This window comes from Equus asinus, chromosome 1, assembly GCF_041296235.1.
Source record: "Equus asinus isolate D_3611 breed Donkey chromosome 1, EquAss-T2T_v2, whole genome shotgun sequence".
Taxonomy (NCBI): Eukaryota; Metazoa; Chordata; class Mammalia; order Perissodactyla; family Equidae; genus Equus; species Equus asinus.
The window spans coordinates 95,109,736-95,128,895 of NC_091790.1; the positions used below are offsets into that span (position 1 = coordinate 95,109,736).

At 41.7% G+C, this 19,160-nt stretch overlaps 1 protein-coding gene across 16 annotated transcripts in view; it reads left to right on the top strand.

Annotated features, from left to right (window-relative positions):
• COBL (cordon-bleu WH2 repeat protein) overlaps positions 1 to 19,160 on the top strand; it is a 281,679-nt gene that overhangs the window by 105,575 nt on the left and 156,944 nt on the right. For 9 of the 16 annotated variants that reach the window (XM_070496931.1, XM_070497188.1, XM_070497372.1 and 6 more), the window contains 4 exons: positions 4,353 to 4,563; positions 6,681 to 6,909; positions 9,124 to 9,168; positions 15,854 to 15,951. In XM_070496931.1, coding sequence (XP_070353032.1) covers positions 4,353 to 4,563; positions 6,681 to 6,909; positions 9,124 to 9,168; positions 15,854 to 15,951 — 583 coding nt within the window. The remainder of the gene's footprint in view (positions 1 to 4,352; positions 4,564 to 6,680; positions 6,910 to 9,123; positions 9,169 to 15,853; positions 15,952 to 19,160) is intronic. The other 7 variants (XM_070496988.1, XM_070497264.1, XM_070497441.1 and 4 more) reach the window with 1 other exon arrangement.

The following is a 19,160-nucleotide window of genomic DNA, read 5'->3' on the forward strand; positions in this document are numbered from 1 at the left end:
GGAACTTTGCCGAGGAAACTAACATGGTTATAAGCGACTTGCTTATCCTGTGAGAGGGTGAGTATGCTCTTTACTAAACCTGCTGTTTAACACTTCACAGGGGTGCTCTTATTGTTTTGGATTTGGTGTTGTACCAATCATACAGAGGGATAGTCTCATTTTGTGGGAATCTTCATAGACTAAAAAAATGAAAATTCTCATTTGTTCGTTGAGCAAAATACCTATTGAACACCTAATTTTTATGAGGCACTGGGGAGAGGACATTCCAGCAAGCAGAAGCAAATAAATATCATTTGCAAATGACCAGTTTGGGCAAGAAGCAGGAAGTTTAGTGTTGCTGGAACCTAGATTGAGACGGGGAGCTACATGGACCTGGACGTTTGGGCTGGTGGTGTCCTAATGTGTCTCTTGTGGGCCATACCGTAGCTCCACAGATTTCAAACAAGATTACACATGCCTCTGGGGACACAAGGTTCTATTCCAGCACTAGGCAAGTCAGGAGAAAACTCGTGCATTAAAACATTTTCCTCAAATGTAGGGAAAAATAGCTTTATATTAAGTTAGCTTGCAGAATTCACTTGCATTTTTAAATAACTTTAAAGACAATTGGGCTGTGTTCCAGGTCCCCCAGGGGGCTCATTGACTCATCTGCCAAGTGAGAAGCAGGTAGAAAAGAACTACTTCCATGTGACATGGACACAGAAGGCTCTAGACTCTAAAGTAAGATTACCTTCAAGATATAGGTCAAAGGTGATGAGGCTGGAGTTAAGAAAAAACACAAGTTACCATGATGAGAACCTAACCAGGATGTACCCCTTGTTGAGATCACCTATTCACACCTGTCTGGGTAACACAGCTCTTGACATCACCTCTGGGCAGGATAACTGTCAGGCTCCCAGCCTCAGCACATTTCCCTCCAAGTCAAGGGGTTCCAACCAGCACTGTCTTTTAAACAATTTTAAAAGTTGAATGCCCCAACTCTCCCAAGAGTCACGTCCTCAGGCCCTTTGCATACTGCAGCAACTGCCTGGCCCCAAGGGGCATTTGGGTTTTGTTAGGCTGTGGCCAACTCTCTGGGATTTGGTGCCATCGTCCTGATGACTCGACTTCTGACTTGTACCTTAGGCACAGGCGCCTCTGGTCCTTTTGCTGCTGCCTCATTCCCTCGTGCCTCACTTGATAGGCCCCAGGACCCAGGCCACCATGAGATTGGACTCTTGGTGACCCCAGCCTTGAACCTTGAGCTCTGTTGCTGGCTGGCAGGCTCTCTAGCTCCAGCCTTCTTCAGTCACCTGTCTCTTCACTGTCAGGTTTTGTGTTCTGCCCGCATGTTCCTTTGTACTGGGCCTCGTCAGCACAGACCGCCTCTCGGAGAGCCTCGTTAGCATCTTGCCGTATCATGCCTCTCTGATGCCATTTGAAGCTGCCAGACTGGACTTTCTCTCAGGGTCTGCTCTGACTCTGTTAAACCAGAGTTTACCCAGGGCTTTGGGCCACCTGCTGGCCTTGGTCCCACACAAGAAACTAGGCCACGTTCCACCAGTTTAAGATTTAACGGTACATGCATATTAAGTGTGTTTGTTTGAACATTATGTCCCAAAGTAACTACCTTAATGTAATTTGTAAACTTGACACCAAAGGAGCCCTTTATTTTGTGAGTACTTAGAGTGTAGTGGTTTTCAAAGTGTGGTCCCAGAGCAGCAGTGGCTACTTTGTCTGGGACCTTGTTAGAAATGCAGTTTACCAGCCCACACCTAGTGAATCAGGAACCCTGGGGTGGGGCTCAGCAATCTGTGCTTTAACAAGGCAGAAATTTCACATTGTGTGTTACACTTTCAGAATCCCTGCTGCAGTGTGTGCCGCTAGCTCTGCTAGAGGTCAGGGTACCGGGATGAGCAGGCAGCCTCTGAGAGTGAGGCCAGGGTCTTGCTGGCCTGATGGCACAGAGGGAGTTGTAGGAGTGATTAGTGTAGGCAGCTCAAGACTGATCCTCAGCAGCCTGACCACAGGCAGGCGTCATGACTTAGGTGGAAGTGTCCTCCGTTAGAGAAGGGCCATTCAATAATGGGCCCAACTTGATGGAGCTAGGGCCTGGCCTCTCTGACTTCTGTGTCCCAACTCTGTTGGCCCAGACAGCCCACTCGCTGTCATCTGTGAGTCTTCTGTGAGGTCCCTGAGTGGCCTCTGCATTTGGGGAACAGGAGTGCTGGCATAGGCTGTTCCTTGCTCTGTCTCGCTCTCTGCCAGGATTTCAGAAAGAACCACATTTGAGAGAAGACTCATATTTTTCTTGGTGAAACCACGGACTCTTGCAACAATAGATTTTGAAGTCTGTACACATTTGAAAAGTAATATTTTTTAAAGAAAAGTAGAAAAATTATGCTCTTTAAACTTAAAAATAGAGACCACAACAAATGCCAAAAGATAAATTTCACCCCTATATTATGAGCACTTAAAAGACATTTAGGGAACAAAGAGATGAAGAAATTGGAAGAAAAAAGGATACCGAAGAGCAGTGAGACAGAAAACCACACAGATATGCTCCCTCACCCCACCACCCCTGTTAACGCAGTTTTGGGTAATCAGTCCTCTTTGCTACTGTCTGTTACTCTGCCATTGAACCTGGAATTTGGGATTACAGAAAGAGAGAGACAGACAGACAAACCCTGAGAATGGTGTCACTGTTCATCTTCGTCACTTCAGGCTACCAAACTACCAAATGCCACAGGCTGCGTGGCTAAGCGACATTTTATTTCTCATGGTTCTGGAGGAAGTAGACTGCGGGTGAGGAGAAGAGAGAGACAATGAGAGTCAGCATCAGATGGACCAGAGTCCCAATCCTAGCTCCACCTCTCCATGGAAACCCCCCCACAGCAGTCCCCACCTTCCGGACCTGTGAGGAGGAGAGGGAATCTGTGAAGTGCTCAGTATAGCTCCAGGCCATCATGGATACTCAGTGAATGGTAACAACTAATATGTCGTTATTTTAGCATTATTAGAAGTCTGTTTTCTATACTGAGGCTTTTCAGTGGAATATTATGTCTTGGAGTCTTTGTGATGTCACTCCCTGTTTTTTGCATTAAGCTCAATGTTTGAAAAAGACGATTTTCTTCTCAGAGTTGAAGGAATCAGAATTCACAGCATTATTAGATAGGGCCCCTTCCCATGTGTGATGCTTATGAGGGTTAGACCTGCATTGCCACACTGAATGCCCCATCAGAGTTCCAGGGGGCCAGAAGAAATGCTGAGCCTCTGAAAGCTCACAGGGGATTCCAGTCCCCTCTTAAGGCACATGCTGTTATTTAATTACTTCCTGGATAGTAGATGGGAGTAATTATTTTTGTGGAAGTGGTTTTGAAATAATCAAAGCATTATGATGATATTCTTTACTTGTAGGCAGTTGAATGAGAAATAGGGCATTTGGGGCATTCTCTCAGGGTTGGGACTTTCCCTGTGGTTTTACTGTGCAGCGTCAGTGCCCCAGCAGCTCACAGCCCTTGAGGTGAGTGATGGATGAATGGTGGCGGGCCAGTGGCTAGCACCTATGTGTTTACAGGTGCACCGGGAGTCCCAGATCTGCACACACCCAGATCACCAGACACCTGGAAAGCATAATTGTTACCTGAAATAATTGCCATACCAGTTACCAATTAAGAAATAGATCAGAGAAAGGACCTAGCTTTTTGTGAGAGGTTTATGCTCCACTGCTCGGGAAATTTAGGAAAAGATAAGTCAGCTTTAAATATAAAAACTCTGCTAGGCAGATATAAAAGATGTCAGTGAAATTTTCCATTCTTTGGGATAATCCGAATTGTTATTCTCCTCCCTTAGTAAATAATAACCTGGGATGGGGGGACATTATGAAAATTTTCGACATTCGAAAAAGGTCATTTTCTTAGGGTTTTTCTTTTTATCTTTAAAAAGGCATATTTTTTAGCCTAAAAGAAAGTGATTATCTTCATCAACTTAAAAATTTCAGTTTTTAGGATGCATTATATTTATGAATAACTGAAAATATAATGCTTTGTATCCATAAGTAATATCATTTGTGCTAACTGACCTTACAGGATTCAAGTCCACGTATCCATGAATTCAACTAGAAATACAACTATTTTCCCAGCTATTATGATTTCGATCTGATTGTTCTTTCAGTAGTGTTGTTTACTAATATTGAAAATGTTAAGAAATGGCTGTCAATCACACATAGGAATTAATGAGCCGCAGTTGTCTTTATTCATAAGCACAGCCAGTTTGCTCGTTCGTCCACTGGTCCGTTGTTCTACCCTCACTCGGCAAGACAGAAGAGAGAGAGCAGACATTCCTAATAACCATGCTTTGTTTCTCTTTTCCAGCCACGCAATGATGGACCTGCTGGTTGAACTTTGCCTTCAGAACCACCTGAATCCATCCCACCATGCCCTTGAGATCCGGTCTTCAGAAACCCAACAGCCTTTGAGTTTTAAGCCAAATACTTTAGTTGGGACCCTGAATGTGCATACCGTTTTTCTGAAAGAAAAAGTGCCTGAAGAGAAGGTTAAGCCTGGCCCACCTAAGGTGCCTGAGGTCAGTAGGACGGGAAACCTGTGTCATCTAAGGACATATGCAGATACCTGTGACCACAGGTGCTGGAAGTGCTGAGGAGGGGCCGCTGGAGCCCCTCTTATCTAAGTACCATGTGCAGACAGCTGTGGTTGAGGTTCCTACTTCCATACTAAACAAAATTCGGAAGTAAACTGAGTTTATTTTAGGAGGTGGAAATTTACAGAATTTAGTAATGTTAATTGTTGTAATGTTGGTCCTTTGGCTATTATAGGAAAGGAATTCATTTAGAGCAGAGCTAATCATGTGAACTTTCTGCAAAGATGGAAATGATGTATAATTCTGCACTTTGCAGAGCAATAACCACTGGTTGCATGTAGTTGCTAAGAATGTGAAATGCAGCTAGTGTGATCGAAAAACTGAACTTTTAATTTTAATTAATTTAAATTTAAATAACCACAGGTAGTCATTGGCTACCCTATTGGACTAGTTCTAGAGGTTCTAGTTCAGTTCTGGAGGTCTTCCTGCCCTAGGAAGCAGATAGGATATGTAGAAGATTTGAACATCTTCCCAGAGAGAGACAGAGAGAGGAAAAAAGAGAATTTTCCCTTTGAAAAAATTTACTCATTGCAATTGGAGAATATCTTATCACATGCATAGATTTATTTCAGGCTTTTGATTATCCATTAAAACTAACTCCAGCTGGTTATTGTACTTTTTAACATGGCTTGGATATGGATCTTTTAGCTCTAGTTAAAAGCAGTGCTATTTCATTTTTTTAGATTTCTGGAAGATCTACTAAGTTTTCCTGGTTTAAAAAATGGAAATTTGGCCAAGGGGGTGAATTTCTAGGTTTGAGTGTTTAGTAAATTTTAATTGATGCCATCTACACTCTGTTTGAAAGAGTTTTCCCTAAATCTTCAAGTAAAATTAGTGTTCAAGGAAGCAAAACCGTGTTTATATCCTGTGGCTTCTCTTACCTCCCTGGTCCCCAGGTGCAAAGCTCAGGGGCAGGTGAGCCCAGGGTTATGCACAATTTCAGTTTGCGAAACATGGAAAAGGATCCGTGGATTCCATCTTTCCTCCTAAAATTTGTCAAACCCTGGTAATCAGACTGGAAAGGAGCATGAGATCTACCTCAGTCACTCTTATTTAATATGTGTCTACTGTGTCCACTCTCCAGATCCTAGAACAATGCGGGTGGTCAGTAGGGGCCAAGCAGAAGCTGACTTCATGTGACTTTGGCATATTACATTTTTTTTAAAGATTTTATTTTTTCCTTTTTCTCCCCAAAGCCCCCCGGTACCTAGTTGTGTATTCTTCGTTGTGGGTTCTTCTAGTTGTGGCATGTGGGACGCTGCCTCAGCGTGGTCTGACGAGCTGTGCCATCTCCGCGCCCAGGATTCAAACTAACGAAACACTGGGCCGCCTGCAGCGGAGCGCGCGAACTTAACCACTCGGCCACGGGGCCAGCCCCGGCATATTACATTTTTTTGATGGAACACTTTATCTGTAGTCACTTAGAATCAGCTTTAGTCAAATTGTTTTTCTTTCTGATTATTATATGTCTGATGTTTTTAAAAAACTAAAATATTTTTCTGACTTAAAATATATGTGGTTGTATAGTGTGTATATATAAATATGTGTGTGCATGGAAATATATATACACTATATATGTTTACATAGATATTCATATGTTTATGTGAATATTTTGGCTTCTTAAAAATTTGATGTCTTGTTTTGCGTGGGTTTTTCTTTAAATTGAATTATTCATAATACTTCCAAACTATGTTCCTTTATAAAAATGTATATAAGTGCCTAGTATTCAAGTCTGGTCAGAATCCTTGAAAGATAGCATATATATTAGACTTTAAATGGAGATCCCCTACTGATGTCCATTTCCCTGTGTTGGTAGCAGTTTGATCATTAGTAAGAGGGATCCTAAGGTAAGTTTATTATTCCAGGCACTTATTGTTCACTATTCAGTATACCATTTCCCCTCATGACCCACTGAATTTGTGGAAGAAAGATTCAGGCTACATAAAATCTTGCCATACTCAATTCTGCTATAAAAACAGAGGTTGAAGCTTTTGTGGGAAGATGTACTTAGAAAATTCTTTTTGTCTGGTATGTTCTTCCAGAAGTCCGTGCGTTTAGTAGTGAACTACCTTCGAACACAAAAGGCTATTGTGCGTGTGAGCCCTGAGGTCCCTCTCCAGAACATTCTCCCTGTCATCTGTGCGAAGTGTGAGGTCAGTCCAGAGCATGTGGTGCTCCTCAGGGACAACATTGCTGGGGAGGAGCTGGAGCTGTCCAAGTCCCTGAACGAGCTGGGGATAAAGGAGCTCTACGCGTGGGACAATAAGAGAGGTAAGGCCACCTTGCGCCTTAGACACCCCACTCCCAGCAACACAGACGGGACGCACACACACCCCGTCAGCTCTCCTCGCTACATAGCGCCCAGCAGAGTCGAGTGTGTGAACTTTCAGGCAACTTGAATTTTGTCCAAACCAGAGATGAAGTGTGCAGAAAATAAATTTGACTTATTCTTATTCCCCTCAATTGTAATTTTTGGGCCTCCTTCCCCCAAGTCCTGAGCAAGTCGGTCAACCCTTGGCTCCCATGAGCTTCGGTGAGATAAGTAAGAGAGGGGAAAGGTGCAAAAAAAATTGGAGCTTCCACTCTGAAAGAATTACTCAGAAACCGCATACAAGCCATCTTCTCATGGGTTTCCTTTTCAGCCGCCTCCTGCTCCCAAGTCTCAAACATTGCTCATGATCAAAACCAGCGCCCAAAATATGCTCAGCTGTTCTGTAAATGCCCAAATTATAGTTCATGAGGGCGGTCCCTCAAGACAACTGAGGATGCCTCCTCGGCAGCCATGCTGGAGACATCTTACCGCTCGTGTGATTTGGGTACCCAGCCTGAGGTCACAGAGCCCTGGTGAGAGCGGCCACCCCGAGGCCAATGTTGGTACAAAGACTGAGACGTCCTGTAAGCAGAGATCTCTGATAGACACGAAGGGCTGCTGCATTTAGTCAACTGTCAGACCAAAAAAAAATTTAATATTCCTTGACCTTAGAATTATTAAAATGGACTTCATAAAAGTATCCATTTTGATGAACTCACTTGATGTCTGTTGCTTTTTTATTTATTCCGTAAATATTGAACAAGTTGGGCTTTTAAAATACGTATTCAAATTTTTCATGTTTTTCTATGGCTTTTTTCAAGTTTGTCCAATAAAACAATCTGTTTTATTATTAGCAAATGTATTGTGAAATCAATGGTCATAGTGAAGCCTCCCCCCGCCCTGAAATCTCCTCCTTGAGGTTCTGGACCCTGGGTCTCATTTGACATCCAAGAAAGGGTTTTACCTGCATTGAGTTTAAGATGCATAGACTATTCCTTCAGAAACGGTGCTCTGACATTTGAGAGTAATGCGGCTTGTGTTTTAGCCAGTATCTTTTTAAAACTCACACAAGATCGTCCTGAGCCTCTGCTGCACAGGCCTGGATGCTGCAGGTGTGTCCGTCTGGTTCTATCAGCCCTGTTTAAATTTGGTTTCTGTGACTCTTTGGAAGCAGAGCTTTCATTTGGCAAGACAAGAAAAGAAAAGAAATGCTGCCCCATATTTAAGTATGTGAAAGAAAAAGCATTACACAAACAGGTATCTCTGCTCCATGTCAATCAGATATTTCTTGAAAGGAGGATGTAGAACCTGTTACCTGGGAAAAGTCATATAAAACCAGCCTCTCTGTTAAGGCTTGGACCCTGCAAACCCAAGGTCATTTGGAGCACAGAGCTGAGGAGTCCCGACGGGAAAGCTCCCTAAGTCTAGTGCCCCGTCTCTGACCCCATGCAGGGCTGGGCACACTGGTGCAGCTACCCTGACCATTTGAATTTGCAAGCACTTCTACTCTAGGGCACAGAGCCGCACCCAAGGCCCTGAGTGCCCCTCTCCGCTGCCTTGGGCACCCTCCGAGGGGGGACCCCAGCAGCCTCCCCAGAAAATAAAAGAGTCACACCCAGCATGGCAGGGGACCTGCTCCAGCCCAGTGGCTGACATCCCGTTCATCCAGACCATACTGGGCCATGTGTCATGCTGGCTGTGAAATATTTGATTGCCATTCCTGCCAAACACCTCCATCCATCCCACCCTACTGACAGTCAAATATTTGAGAAGAAAAGAGAACATTTCAGAGGACATCCATGAGGAGGCCTCTTCTTTGTCCCTCTTGGGTTACATCCCCTCCCCAGCCAGCAGCTGGTTGAGAACGGGTCGGGGCCACTGGCAGGAGACGTGTTGGTAGGCAGAGACCGCCTCCCTTGGAATTCCTGGAGGTGGCAGCTTATAAAAAGCAGAAGGTTTTGCTGCCACCTGCTTCTACGGTGACGCTTAGCAGCCTGGCAGCTGTGGGCCCTAGGAGATCAAGGCCAGGAATGCAGGCCTGCTTTGCCCCTGGCCTTCTCCTTCCTGCTCACAGGCAGCCCCCATCTGAGGCTAATGGAGGGGCCCAGGCCTTGGTCAGGTGCTGCTGCAGATCTCGAAGCTTGCCCTCACTCTCTCATGCCTGCCTTTTGCAGTTCTTCTGACCAAAACTCAGTCGGAGCCTTCCCTGAGCTGTCGAGGTACAGTGAGCCCGGGCACTGCGCGCTAGGCTGCACTTTGCATGGCTCTGGGCTTGGACGATGCACGGAAGAGCTGATTGTGTGCAGGACCTGAGGGAATGCAGGCATGACGTGTGGCACCTCGAGGGGTGTCTTGCCGGCTGAAATGAGGTTATGGTTTGGTTTGACTCCCTGGTTGGCTAAGAGAAGAATGTCCCTTGTGTGAGGATGTGCTGTGTGGTTCTAATTTGTAAGAAATGAAGGAGGTGGTTGTAGAAAACTGGCCCTTTATGAACACAGAAATTCCAGGCAGAGCAGAGGTGGTACATGGGGCAGAGGCAGCATTTCCTGCTTACCTGTACTTACCTGTGCTCACCTACCCTCGAGGTCCATCCTGACTGCTACAGAATTTGGGGCAATGTAGATTGTAAAATTTAATCTTTTCTGTCATAGACAAACATGTAAATGATTAGTCTAGATTTTGTGTTTATTCTGACACCTATTTCTTATATATACACACACAAATACATATATATTTACGTGTATTACATGGACGTGCACACATATACATTGATATAGACACATACACATATATATTTACGTGTATTACATGGACGTGCACACATATACATTGATATAGACACATACACATATATATTTACTGTATTACATGGACGTGCACACATATACATTGATATAGACACATACACATATATATTTACTGTATTACATGGACGTGCACACATATACATTGATATAGACACATACACATATATATTTACGTGTATTACATGGACGTGCACACATATACATTGATATAGACACATACACATATATATTTACTGTATTACATGGACGTGCACACATATACATTGATATAGACACATACACATATATATTTACGTGTATTACATGGACGTGCACACATATACATTGATATAGACACATACACATATATATTTACGTGTATTACATGGACGTGCACACATATACATTGATATAGACACATACACATATATATTTACGTGTATTACATGGACGTGCACACATATACATTGATATAGACACATACACATATATATTTACTGTATTACATGGACGTGCACACATATACATTGATATAGACACATACACATATATATTTACGTGTATTACATGGACGTGCACACATATACATTGATATAGACACATACACATATATATTTACGTGTATTACATGGACGTGCACACATATACATTGATATAGACACATACACATATATATTTACTGTATTACATGGACGTGCACACATATACATTGATATAGACACATACACATATATATTTACGTGTATTACATGGACGTGCACACATATACATTGATATAGACACATACACATATATATTTACGTGTATTACATGGACGTGCACACATATACATTGATATAGACACATACACATATATATTTACTGTATTACATGGACGTGCACACATATACATTGATATAGACACATACACATATATATTTACGTGTATTACATGGACGTGCACACATATACATTGATATAGACACATACACATATATATTTACTGTATTACATGGACGTGCACACATATACATTGATATAGACACATACACATATATATTTACTGTATTACATGGACGTGCACACATATACATTGATATAGACACATACACATATATATTTACGTGTATTACATGGACGTGCACACATATACATTGATATAGACACATACACATATATATTTACTGTATTACATGGACGTGCACACATATACATTGATATAGACACATACACATATATATTTACTGTATTACATGGACGTGCACACATATACATTGATATAGACACATACACATATATATTTACTGTATTACATGGACGTGCACACATATACATTGATATAGACACATACACATATATATTTACTGTATTACATGGACGTGCACACATATACATTGATATAGACACATACACATATATATTTACGTGTATTACATGGACGTGCACACATATACATTGATATAGACACATACACATATATATTTACTGTATTACATGGACGTGCACACATATACATTGATATAGACACATACACATATATATTTACTGTATTACATGGACGTGCACACATATACATTGATATAGACACATACACATATATATTTACGTGTATTACATGGACGTGCACACATATACATTGATATAGACACATACACATATATATTTACTGTATTACATGGACGTGCACACATATACATTGATATAGACACATACACATATATATTTACTGTATTACATGGACGTGCACACATATACATTGATATAGACACATACACATATATATTTACGTGTATTACATGGACGTGCACACATATACATTGATATAGACACATACACATATATATTTACTGTATTACATGGACGTGCACACATATACATTGATATAGACACATACACATATATATTTACTGTATTACATGGACGTGCACACATATACATTGATATAGACACATACACATATATATTTACGTGTATTACATGGACGTGCACACATATACATTGATATAGACACATACACATATATATTTACTGTATTACATGGACGTGCACACATATACATTGATATAGACACATACACATATATATTTACTGTATTACATGGACGTGCACACATATACATTGATATAGACACATACACATATATATTTACGTGTATTACATGGACGTGCACACATATACATTGATATAGACACATACACATATATATTTACTGTATTACATGGACGTGCACACATATACATTGATATAGACACATACACATATATATTTACTGTATTACATGGACGTGCACACATATACATTGATATAGACACATACACATATATATTTACGTGTATTACATGGACGTGCACACATATACATTGATATAGACACATACACATATATATTTACGTGTATTACATGGACGTGCACACATATACATTGATATAGACACATACACATATATATTTACTGTATTACATGGACGTGCACACATATACATTGATATAGACACATACACATATATATTTACTGTATTACATGGACGTGCACACATATACATTGATATAGACACATACACATATATATTTACGTGTATTACATGGACGTGCACACATATACATTGATATAGACACATACACATATATATTTACTGTATTACATGGACGTGCACACATATACATTGATATAGACACATACACATATATATTGGGGTTTTAATGAACATTCTGGACTGTATATACACATACACATACATATTCCAAAAAGTTCATTAAAATCCCAATGAGTATTTGCATTTTACAGAAATTTTTGTTTGTGTTTGTTACAGTATTTAACAATAGATTTTATTTCTAGAAAAAATTCACGAAAGAAAACTCTGTTGGTCTGGAATTGCAGTCCTTGGATGTCGTGGCTGACAGTGCTGTGGCCTAGGCCACTGTTCATATTCTTCGTCTGTTGTTTTTCTCCTCCATCAATGGTACAGATGAAGATTACAAAAAGAAGGATTCTCTTTTAAGAAGCACCAGGAAGGGAGAGTCATTATAGCAGAAAACTCATACATATGGAGACTGTGTCGGTTCTGGTTGATTTGATCTGGGGATATGGACAGTCCGAGAGCAGCAGAGAAGGTGCATCGAAGACCCCCGTGTACACACGGTTTTGTGTGGGGCCTGGTGCTCAGAGATTGCACATGATGAGAATTCCCATGTCATGTACTTGGAAGTGCAGACCTGGTTGTCCTTGTGCATGTATTTGCTGAATGACCTTATTGTGGCCACTAGTCAGTCCTGACCTTCAGTTTTCTTATCTGGAAAAGTGAATAGCTTGGACTAGTTGGTCTTTAAGGCTCCAGCAGCTCCATCCATCCCTCCGCATCCTTAAGTCATCTTGACATTTTCCAAATCATTTTCATGCTTCGGAACAAAATGTGCTTTCTTATGGATTAAGCACAATCTCCCCTAAACTTTTATTAATATTTAAGTGTTAGTAAATTGAAGCAAAATAAACTTTGTGCTCAAGTTGTCATTCATCTAGCCATGTTCTCATGTGTCTTTTGCCCAGTCCGGGCTGTGTATGGATTGTCAGTTCCTGCTCTGCCTGTGCGGCAGGCCTGGGAGGAGATTTGGTTGATGCGAACACTGTAAGAAAAACCAGATGCTCTTGCTGAGCTCTCAAGCTGATCCTTCTGCAGTGTCTGCCGAGTCTAAAGGCCTCACAGGAGGCCCCTATCAATCCAAAGTTGCCAAAGCCTCTCCTCTAAAAATAGACCACCTGCTTGGGCCCAGCTCAGGGCTGGGTGCTGGGAGCCTGCCACCTCCAGACAGTTGCAGGCTGTGGTGGGACGAGACAGCCTCTCAGATCACCGTGGGGTAGCTCTGGTGCCAGGGCTATCCCTGAACCTTCAGCCCCGTGGAAGTGATGGCCAGCCACTGTTGCTGTTGAGGAGAGAAACGAAAGTCTCCATTTCATAGCAATTTTCTGATCCAGTCTCTCGTTTTTGTGGTTGGCGTAATAGTGTGCCCCAGTAACACGTTCTCTCTCTTGTTCATCTGTCGAGTCCTATAATATCATACATTTTACGGTATCTGTGTCATATATCACTCAATTCTAGAAACATCTAAAAACATAGGTTTAAATGACATGTTAATGCATATTGTAGTTTACGTATAGCTTTACTCTGTAGTGTAGTATGTATTACCCTTTACAGCTCTGTGCTTAGTAGAGAGTTTTGATGTGATTAACCATGAACTCTGTGTGCACATGTGTATCTGTGTGGATGCATGCCTCACGACTGAAGCCGACCCGCTCACTGGTTTGGATGTTGTATGATGTGGAGGCTGCTGGTCAGCTCAGCTGGAGTCACCAGCACAGAACCGAGAGCCCTGGCCCTCGTGACTAAAACCTGAGACTTTGCCATTACTGAATGATAAAGCGAATATGCGTGCTTGATTCTTGCTTTGTTGGGTAGACAGTATTAGCGTGAATGCATATGTTACTAACGCACTGACTTTCCTGTCTGTACTCTAATTGGAGTGTGAAATTCTAGGTTAGCAGATAAAAAAGTTAGCTGATGTTTACTTTGTTTGGGTTCATATTTTGATGGCAGAGTTTGTATAATCCTAGTCTAGATTTTTCCACCAGTGGATCCACAGTCTGGCTGTCTAGTAATTGGCAGTGGTATGGTGAAATTCATTTTTCTATCCTTTGGGAATACCTAAATTATCCGTCCTCCTGCCGTATCTGTGTGCCTTGGAAGAGAAGAACTGGACAAGTTAATAACAAAGGCCTGGAGTGGCCTTGGAGTGCCAGCATATCAGTGAATAATGATAACCGGTAGTTGTGGTAGAGCTGTATGTGCCATGCATGGTTATCTGATTTCCCCTGCAGGTGAGGAAACTGAGGCTTGGAGCAGGGGAGCAACCTGCCCACATATACTGCACACCCCATTTCTCTTAATTTCTACTCTACCAAGTCTCAAGTGTGGTCCCCACAGCTTGAGCATCCCCAGGGGCTTTGTTGAGCACAGATTGCTGGGCCCACCCCCAGAGTTTCCGATTTGGGGTCTCTAGTGGGCCCAAGTTCTCGGTGACACTGGTGCTACCAGTCCCTCCTTGCCCTGGGAACTGCAGCCCTTGGCTCCTTTGTCTGCTGCCTGACAAGTCTGGGCTGTGGTGTCCCCATTTGGAACACAGGAGGGCCCATTCTAGCCCTAAAATTATGGTGAAGAAAACACCAAGAAAGGGAGAGGATTGAGGATTGGAGCTCAAAAAAAAAAGAAGAAGAAGGAATGGTCCCCCTCAAGAATGTAATTAAAAATGAAAACATTCTGGCTGAGGGGGGAGGAAGGAAAAATCTGGAAACGTGTGTCCTGGAAAATCTGAGGTGATTATTTCAAACCCCACCTGGGTAGACCACAGCTGTTATTCTGTGTTCTAGGAAGGAGTGGGGTCCTTCAAGCAGGAAAGCGGTTGATTTATTTTGTTAAGTTAGTGTTTTTGCCTCATTCATAATTCTTAAAGCAGACGTTTTACATGGGTGTCACAGTCCTTAGAGCTGCACTGTCCAGTCTGATGGTCACGAGCCACGTGTGGCCGAGGGGGCACTTGGAACGTGGCCAGTCCAAGCTGAGACATACTGTGACTGTGGCATGCACACTGCATTTTGAAGACGTAGTTCAAAATGAATGTAAAATGTCTCATTAATAATATCTATGTTGATTATGTGATTGAATAATATTTTAGATGTGTTGGATTAAGTAAAACGTTATTGAAATTAATTTCACTTGGTTCTTTTTGATTCAGCTACTAGAGAATATAAAATTACATATATGGTTCCCTTTATTTTTCTATCGGGCAGCACTGTCCCTGAACTTTTAGATTTGTTGTTCCATTCTCATGCGGGGTACAACCACACCCAGAGAAAACCGCCACCGCAGTCACAGATAGAGTGAAAGAACCTCTAGTGATTTCGTAAATGCGGCTGGAGGCTTCGAGGTGGCTTGGAATGCTTTGAAAGAAATAGTTGATGGTTTTACCCTCTTATAAGAACCAAAATAAAATTTAAGAAGGGAGGATTTGTTTATTGAGATTTTTAAAGTGAAATGTTTAATCTCTTGTTTCATATGCTGAAAAATAACTTTGTACTCTTTTTTTTCCAGAAACCTTTAGAAAATCATCACTCGGCAATGATGAGACAGATAAAGAGAAGAAAAAAATTCTGGGGTTTTTCAAAGTTAATAAAAGAAGCAATAGTAAGGTAATGAATTAAATACACATACGATTTTGTGTTATGTAAAAATAGTTTCTTGAAATGTTTTTAGTCAACCCATCTTGGAATTTCTCTAAATATGTTTAGGACAGTTAATTCCTTCAGGAAAAGGCAGCTTATCAGTGTGCTCTAACACACTGACTCGTACTTCCACACTTGAGTCCTGAAGCAGTGTTCTTGGGTGATGGTGTTTTACTCACCAGAAGAACATGAAGCCACAAGCCCCTCTCTCCTGGAACATGCACAGGACCTGGCATGAGGTTGATGCTCAGTAACCACCTTCTGCGTTGATGAATGAGTGAATGCATGATACAGTTGAGTTTATACCAAACAGTCAAAGTCCCTAAAGATGAACTGACGCTTCAGAACTTGTTTAACATATGAAGCCTAGGGAAAGAGTATTAGTTGTTGAACTGGTCCATTTGCTAGTAAATTTTAGATGTCATTTGGTCCTCCCAATATGATTTTGGAATATGTCATGTAAGTTAATTTTATGGATCTTATTGGTCTTTATTAAATAAATCTTAGAGTCTTAATTTGGCTACAATGTTATAAAGTCATTGTACATACAGTAAAAATGAAGATTTTTCGGATCACTTCTGAAATTCTCAAAACCACAAATGCCTTCTAAGTACCAAGAAACTAAAATGCTCATTATCCCTATTATGTTTGTTTAAAAGGTACATTTTGCTAATATCTAGTATTTTCTCCTTACTAAGAAATGAGACTAGAAAGGACAAAACTGTTCTGGTGAATGTTAGGCTTCCACACTGTCAGCTCAGTGTGGAGTGTCCACCACCTGTTCAGTTTCACAAGAAGCGTGGGGAAGGTGGACTCAGGTTTGTTGAGAACCTTCTCCGCTCCATTGCGTAGATCTGTACATCTCTGCACCAGCTGTGCATCTTATTTCCCAACCTTCTGGGGGCCTACGGTGTCGGAAGGACAATTCACCCCAGGTTTGCGGAGCTCGAAGAAATAAAAATGCTTGCTCAGGGCCTCGGGGTTAGATCCCAGGTCGGTGTGACTGCAGAGCCAGTGGCTGCCCCTGGCCATGTCTGGAGGCACCAGGACAGTGAACATGCTCCGTGAAAGCTGAAGGTCCAAGTGGAGCTCAAGAGGCTGAACTAGTGGACAGTTTATTTTCCGTAGGAGTTTCTCACAAACCACAGCTCAGGTTTTCTCTGCTTCTCCTGATGCTTTGATTATGGTTTTGTGATTCTCTTGTTTATTACTGATCATATGTGCTTTCCTCCATGTTTCCATTCATCCTTCAGAAATCTATGCTCAATGTGCATCTGTCTGTGTAAGATCTTTTGAGCCTCTGCTCCCTCCCTTCTCCTCTCCTGTCTTTTCCGTTCCTGTCAGGGTGACTGAAATTACAGATTCAGACTTTTGCATATGAATAGCCCTTCACCCTATAAATTTTGAGTTTTTGGTTCCTGACATTTTTGAGTAAGTTTGCTGGGACTGCCTTCACTGCTGTCCCCCTTGGTCCTCACAACACCAGTTCATAGTAAAATCTCCTATTTCCTCACACTCAGATCTTGAGTCATTCTTCTTGTGTCTTCCTCCTTTTGAGAGATGAAGCCAGTAACAAATCTAGAAATACTTTTGTTTTAAGAAAAATAAGGTAGCCTGAAGCTCTGGAGATTGGGAACTGACTTGGCTCCTGAGGGTTTGGCAGGAGACACACGAAAGGATGACACATCTGTGAAGATGCCCCAGTTGATGAAGCCTGGTCTGCGATTGCAGGAGACTTTCCTTTCTGTCCCTCTCTTTTCTCTGTCTTGGACTGCTGGGATTACTTTTCCTTTCTCGCATACCTCATCTTTCCCTCTCATTTATTACATTTATTTTGCTCTAGACTTCCCTTATTCAGCTGGATCGTTATTGGGTTATTTGTTGTTTTCGGCATTAACATCTTCATTCCTTGTTTCTCTCCATTTTTATTGTTTGAGCTGCTGCGCTAAGTGCACCCTCATTTAATCTTCTAGAAACCTGGTGGGGGAGGTACTATCAACCCTGTTTTGCAGGTGAAGAAACCAAGGCTGCACAACTCTGTGCTAGTCATAGTGCCAGCGAGCGCCGGGGTTCAGCCCCCGCCTGTCTTCCCAGAGCCCTTGCTCTTCATTGCTCATTCACTCTGTGCATAGCTTGACAAGTCCAGCTCTCTATTTTTCTTCATTAATAATAAGAGGATTTGGAGTCAATCATTTTTTAAATGATTTCCAAAATCCTATGATGCCAGGTAGTCTACAGATGTCTCAGAGAACAGCACACTAAAGAATGGAGAAATAGCAAGGCATTAAAAGCCACAGTGAGTCCTTACTGTATCTCCTTTAAGGAAAAAAATACACGTATGTGTGTATATTTGTGTGTGGGGTGTGTGTGTGTATGTATATGTATGTGAAATCTCAGTAGGGAATATGCTTAAAGGGCTAAAGTAAATGAGGGCAAATATCTTTTCTTGTTTTAAAACTGTGGCATTTCATTGTTTTTGAAACCTGACAATTTTGTGTCATCTTGACATTATTTATTCTCCTAACCCAGTAGTTCTAAAAAGTACCTGAGAATCACCTTAAAACCTAGTTTAACAATTAGATTCTTGGGTCTTGTCCCCAAAGAGTCTCATTGGGAAGTAAGGCTGAGGCCCAGGAGCTGTGTTTTCCAGTTGTACCCAGGTGGTTCTGTGGCCGGTGGTCAATACACCATCAGATGAAACATCCTCTTCAACAGTGATGTGAGATATTATTGTTTGTCTCTTATGGCTGGGAGTGAGATATCTGGTGAATTATTTCTGTGTACACCAAGTCAATGAGCAATGCAGTGTAAACTGAATTTAAAGCTTAGAAATCCTCAAAACCTAGTGAATTAATTGGTTTTCTGAGCTAACTCCATTATCTCAGACCCACTACTGTTTTCATATTGCATATTTTCTATGCTAAAGAGATGCTTTTAGGACAAAGGAAAAAGAAAACTCATCCCTCTGAGTCATGGATTTCAAAATGGTGATTTTCAGATCAGCGACACTTGGGTTAGGGGCTGCTTTAGAGCACCTTTCAAGTTCCCAGGCTGAGGGACCTGTCCTTGGATTTCAACGTTTAGTACAGGCTCTTCTGCCTTGAAGGATGGCCCTGGTGACATTTTTTCATCAATAATTGTTAAGGACAAATTTTTCATTTGAACTTATTTTCACC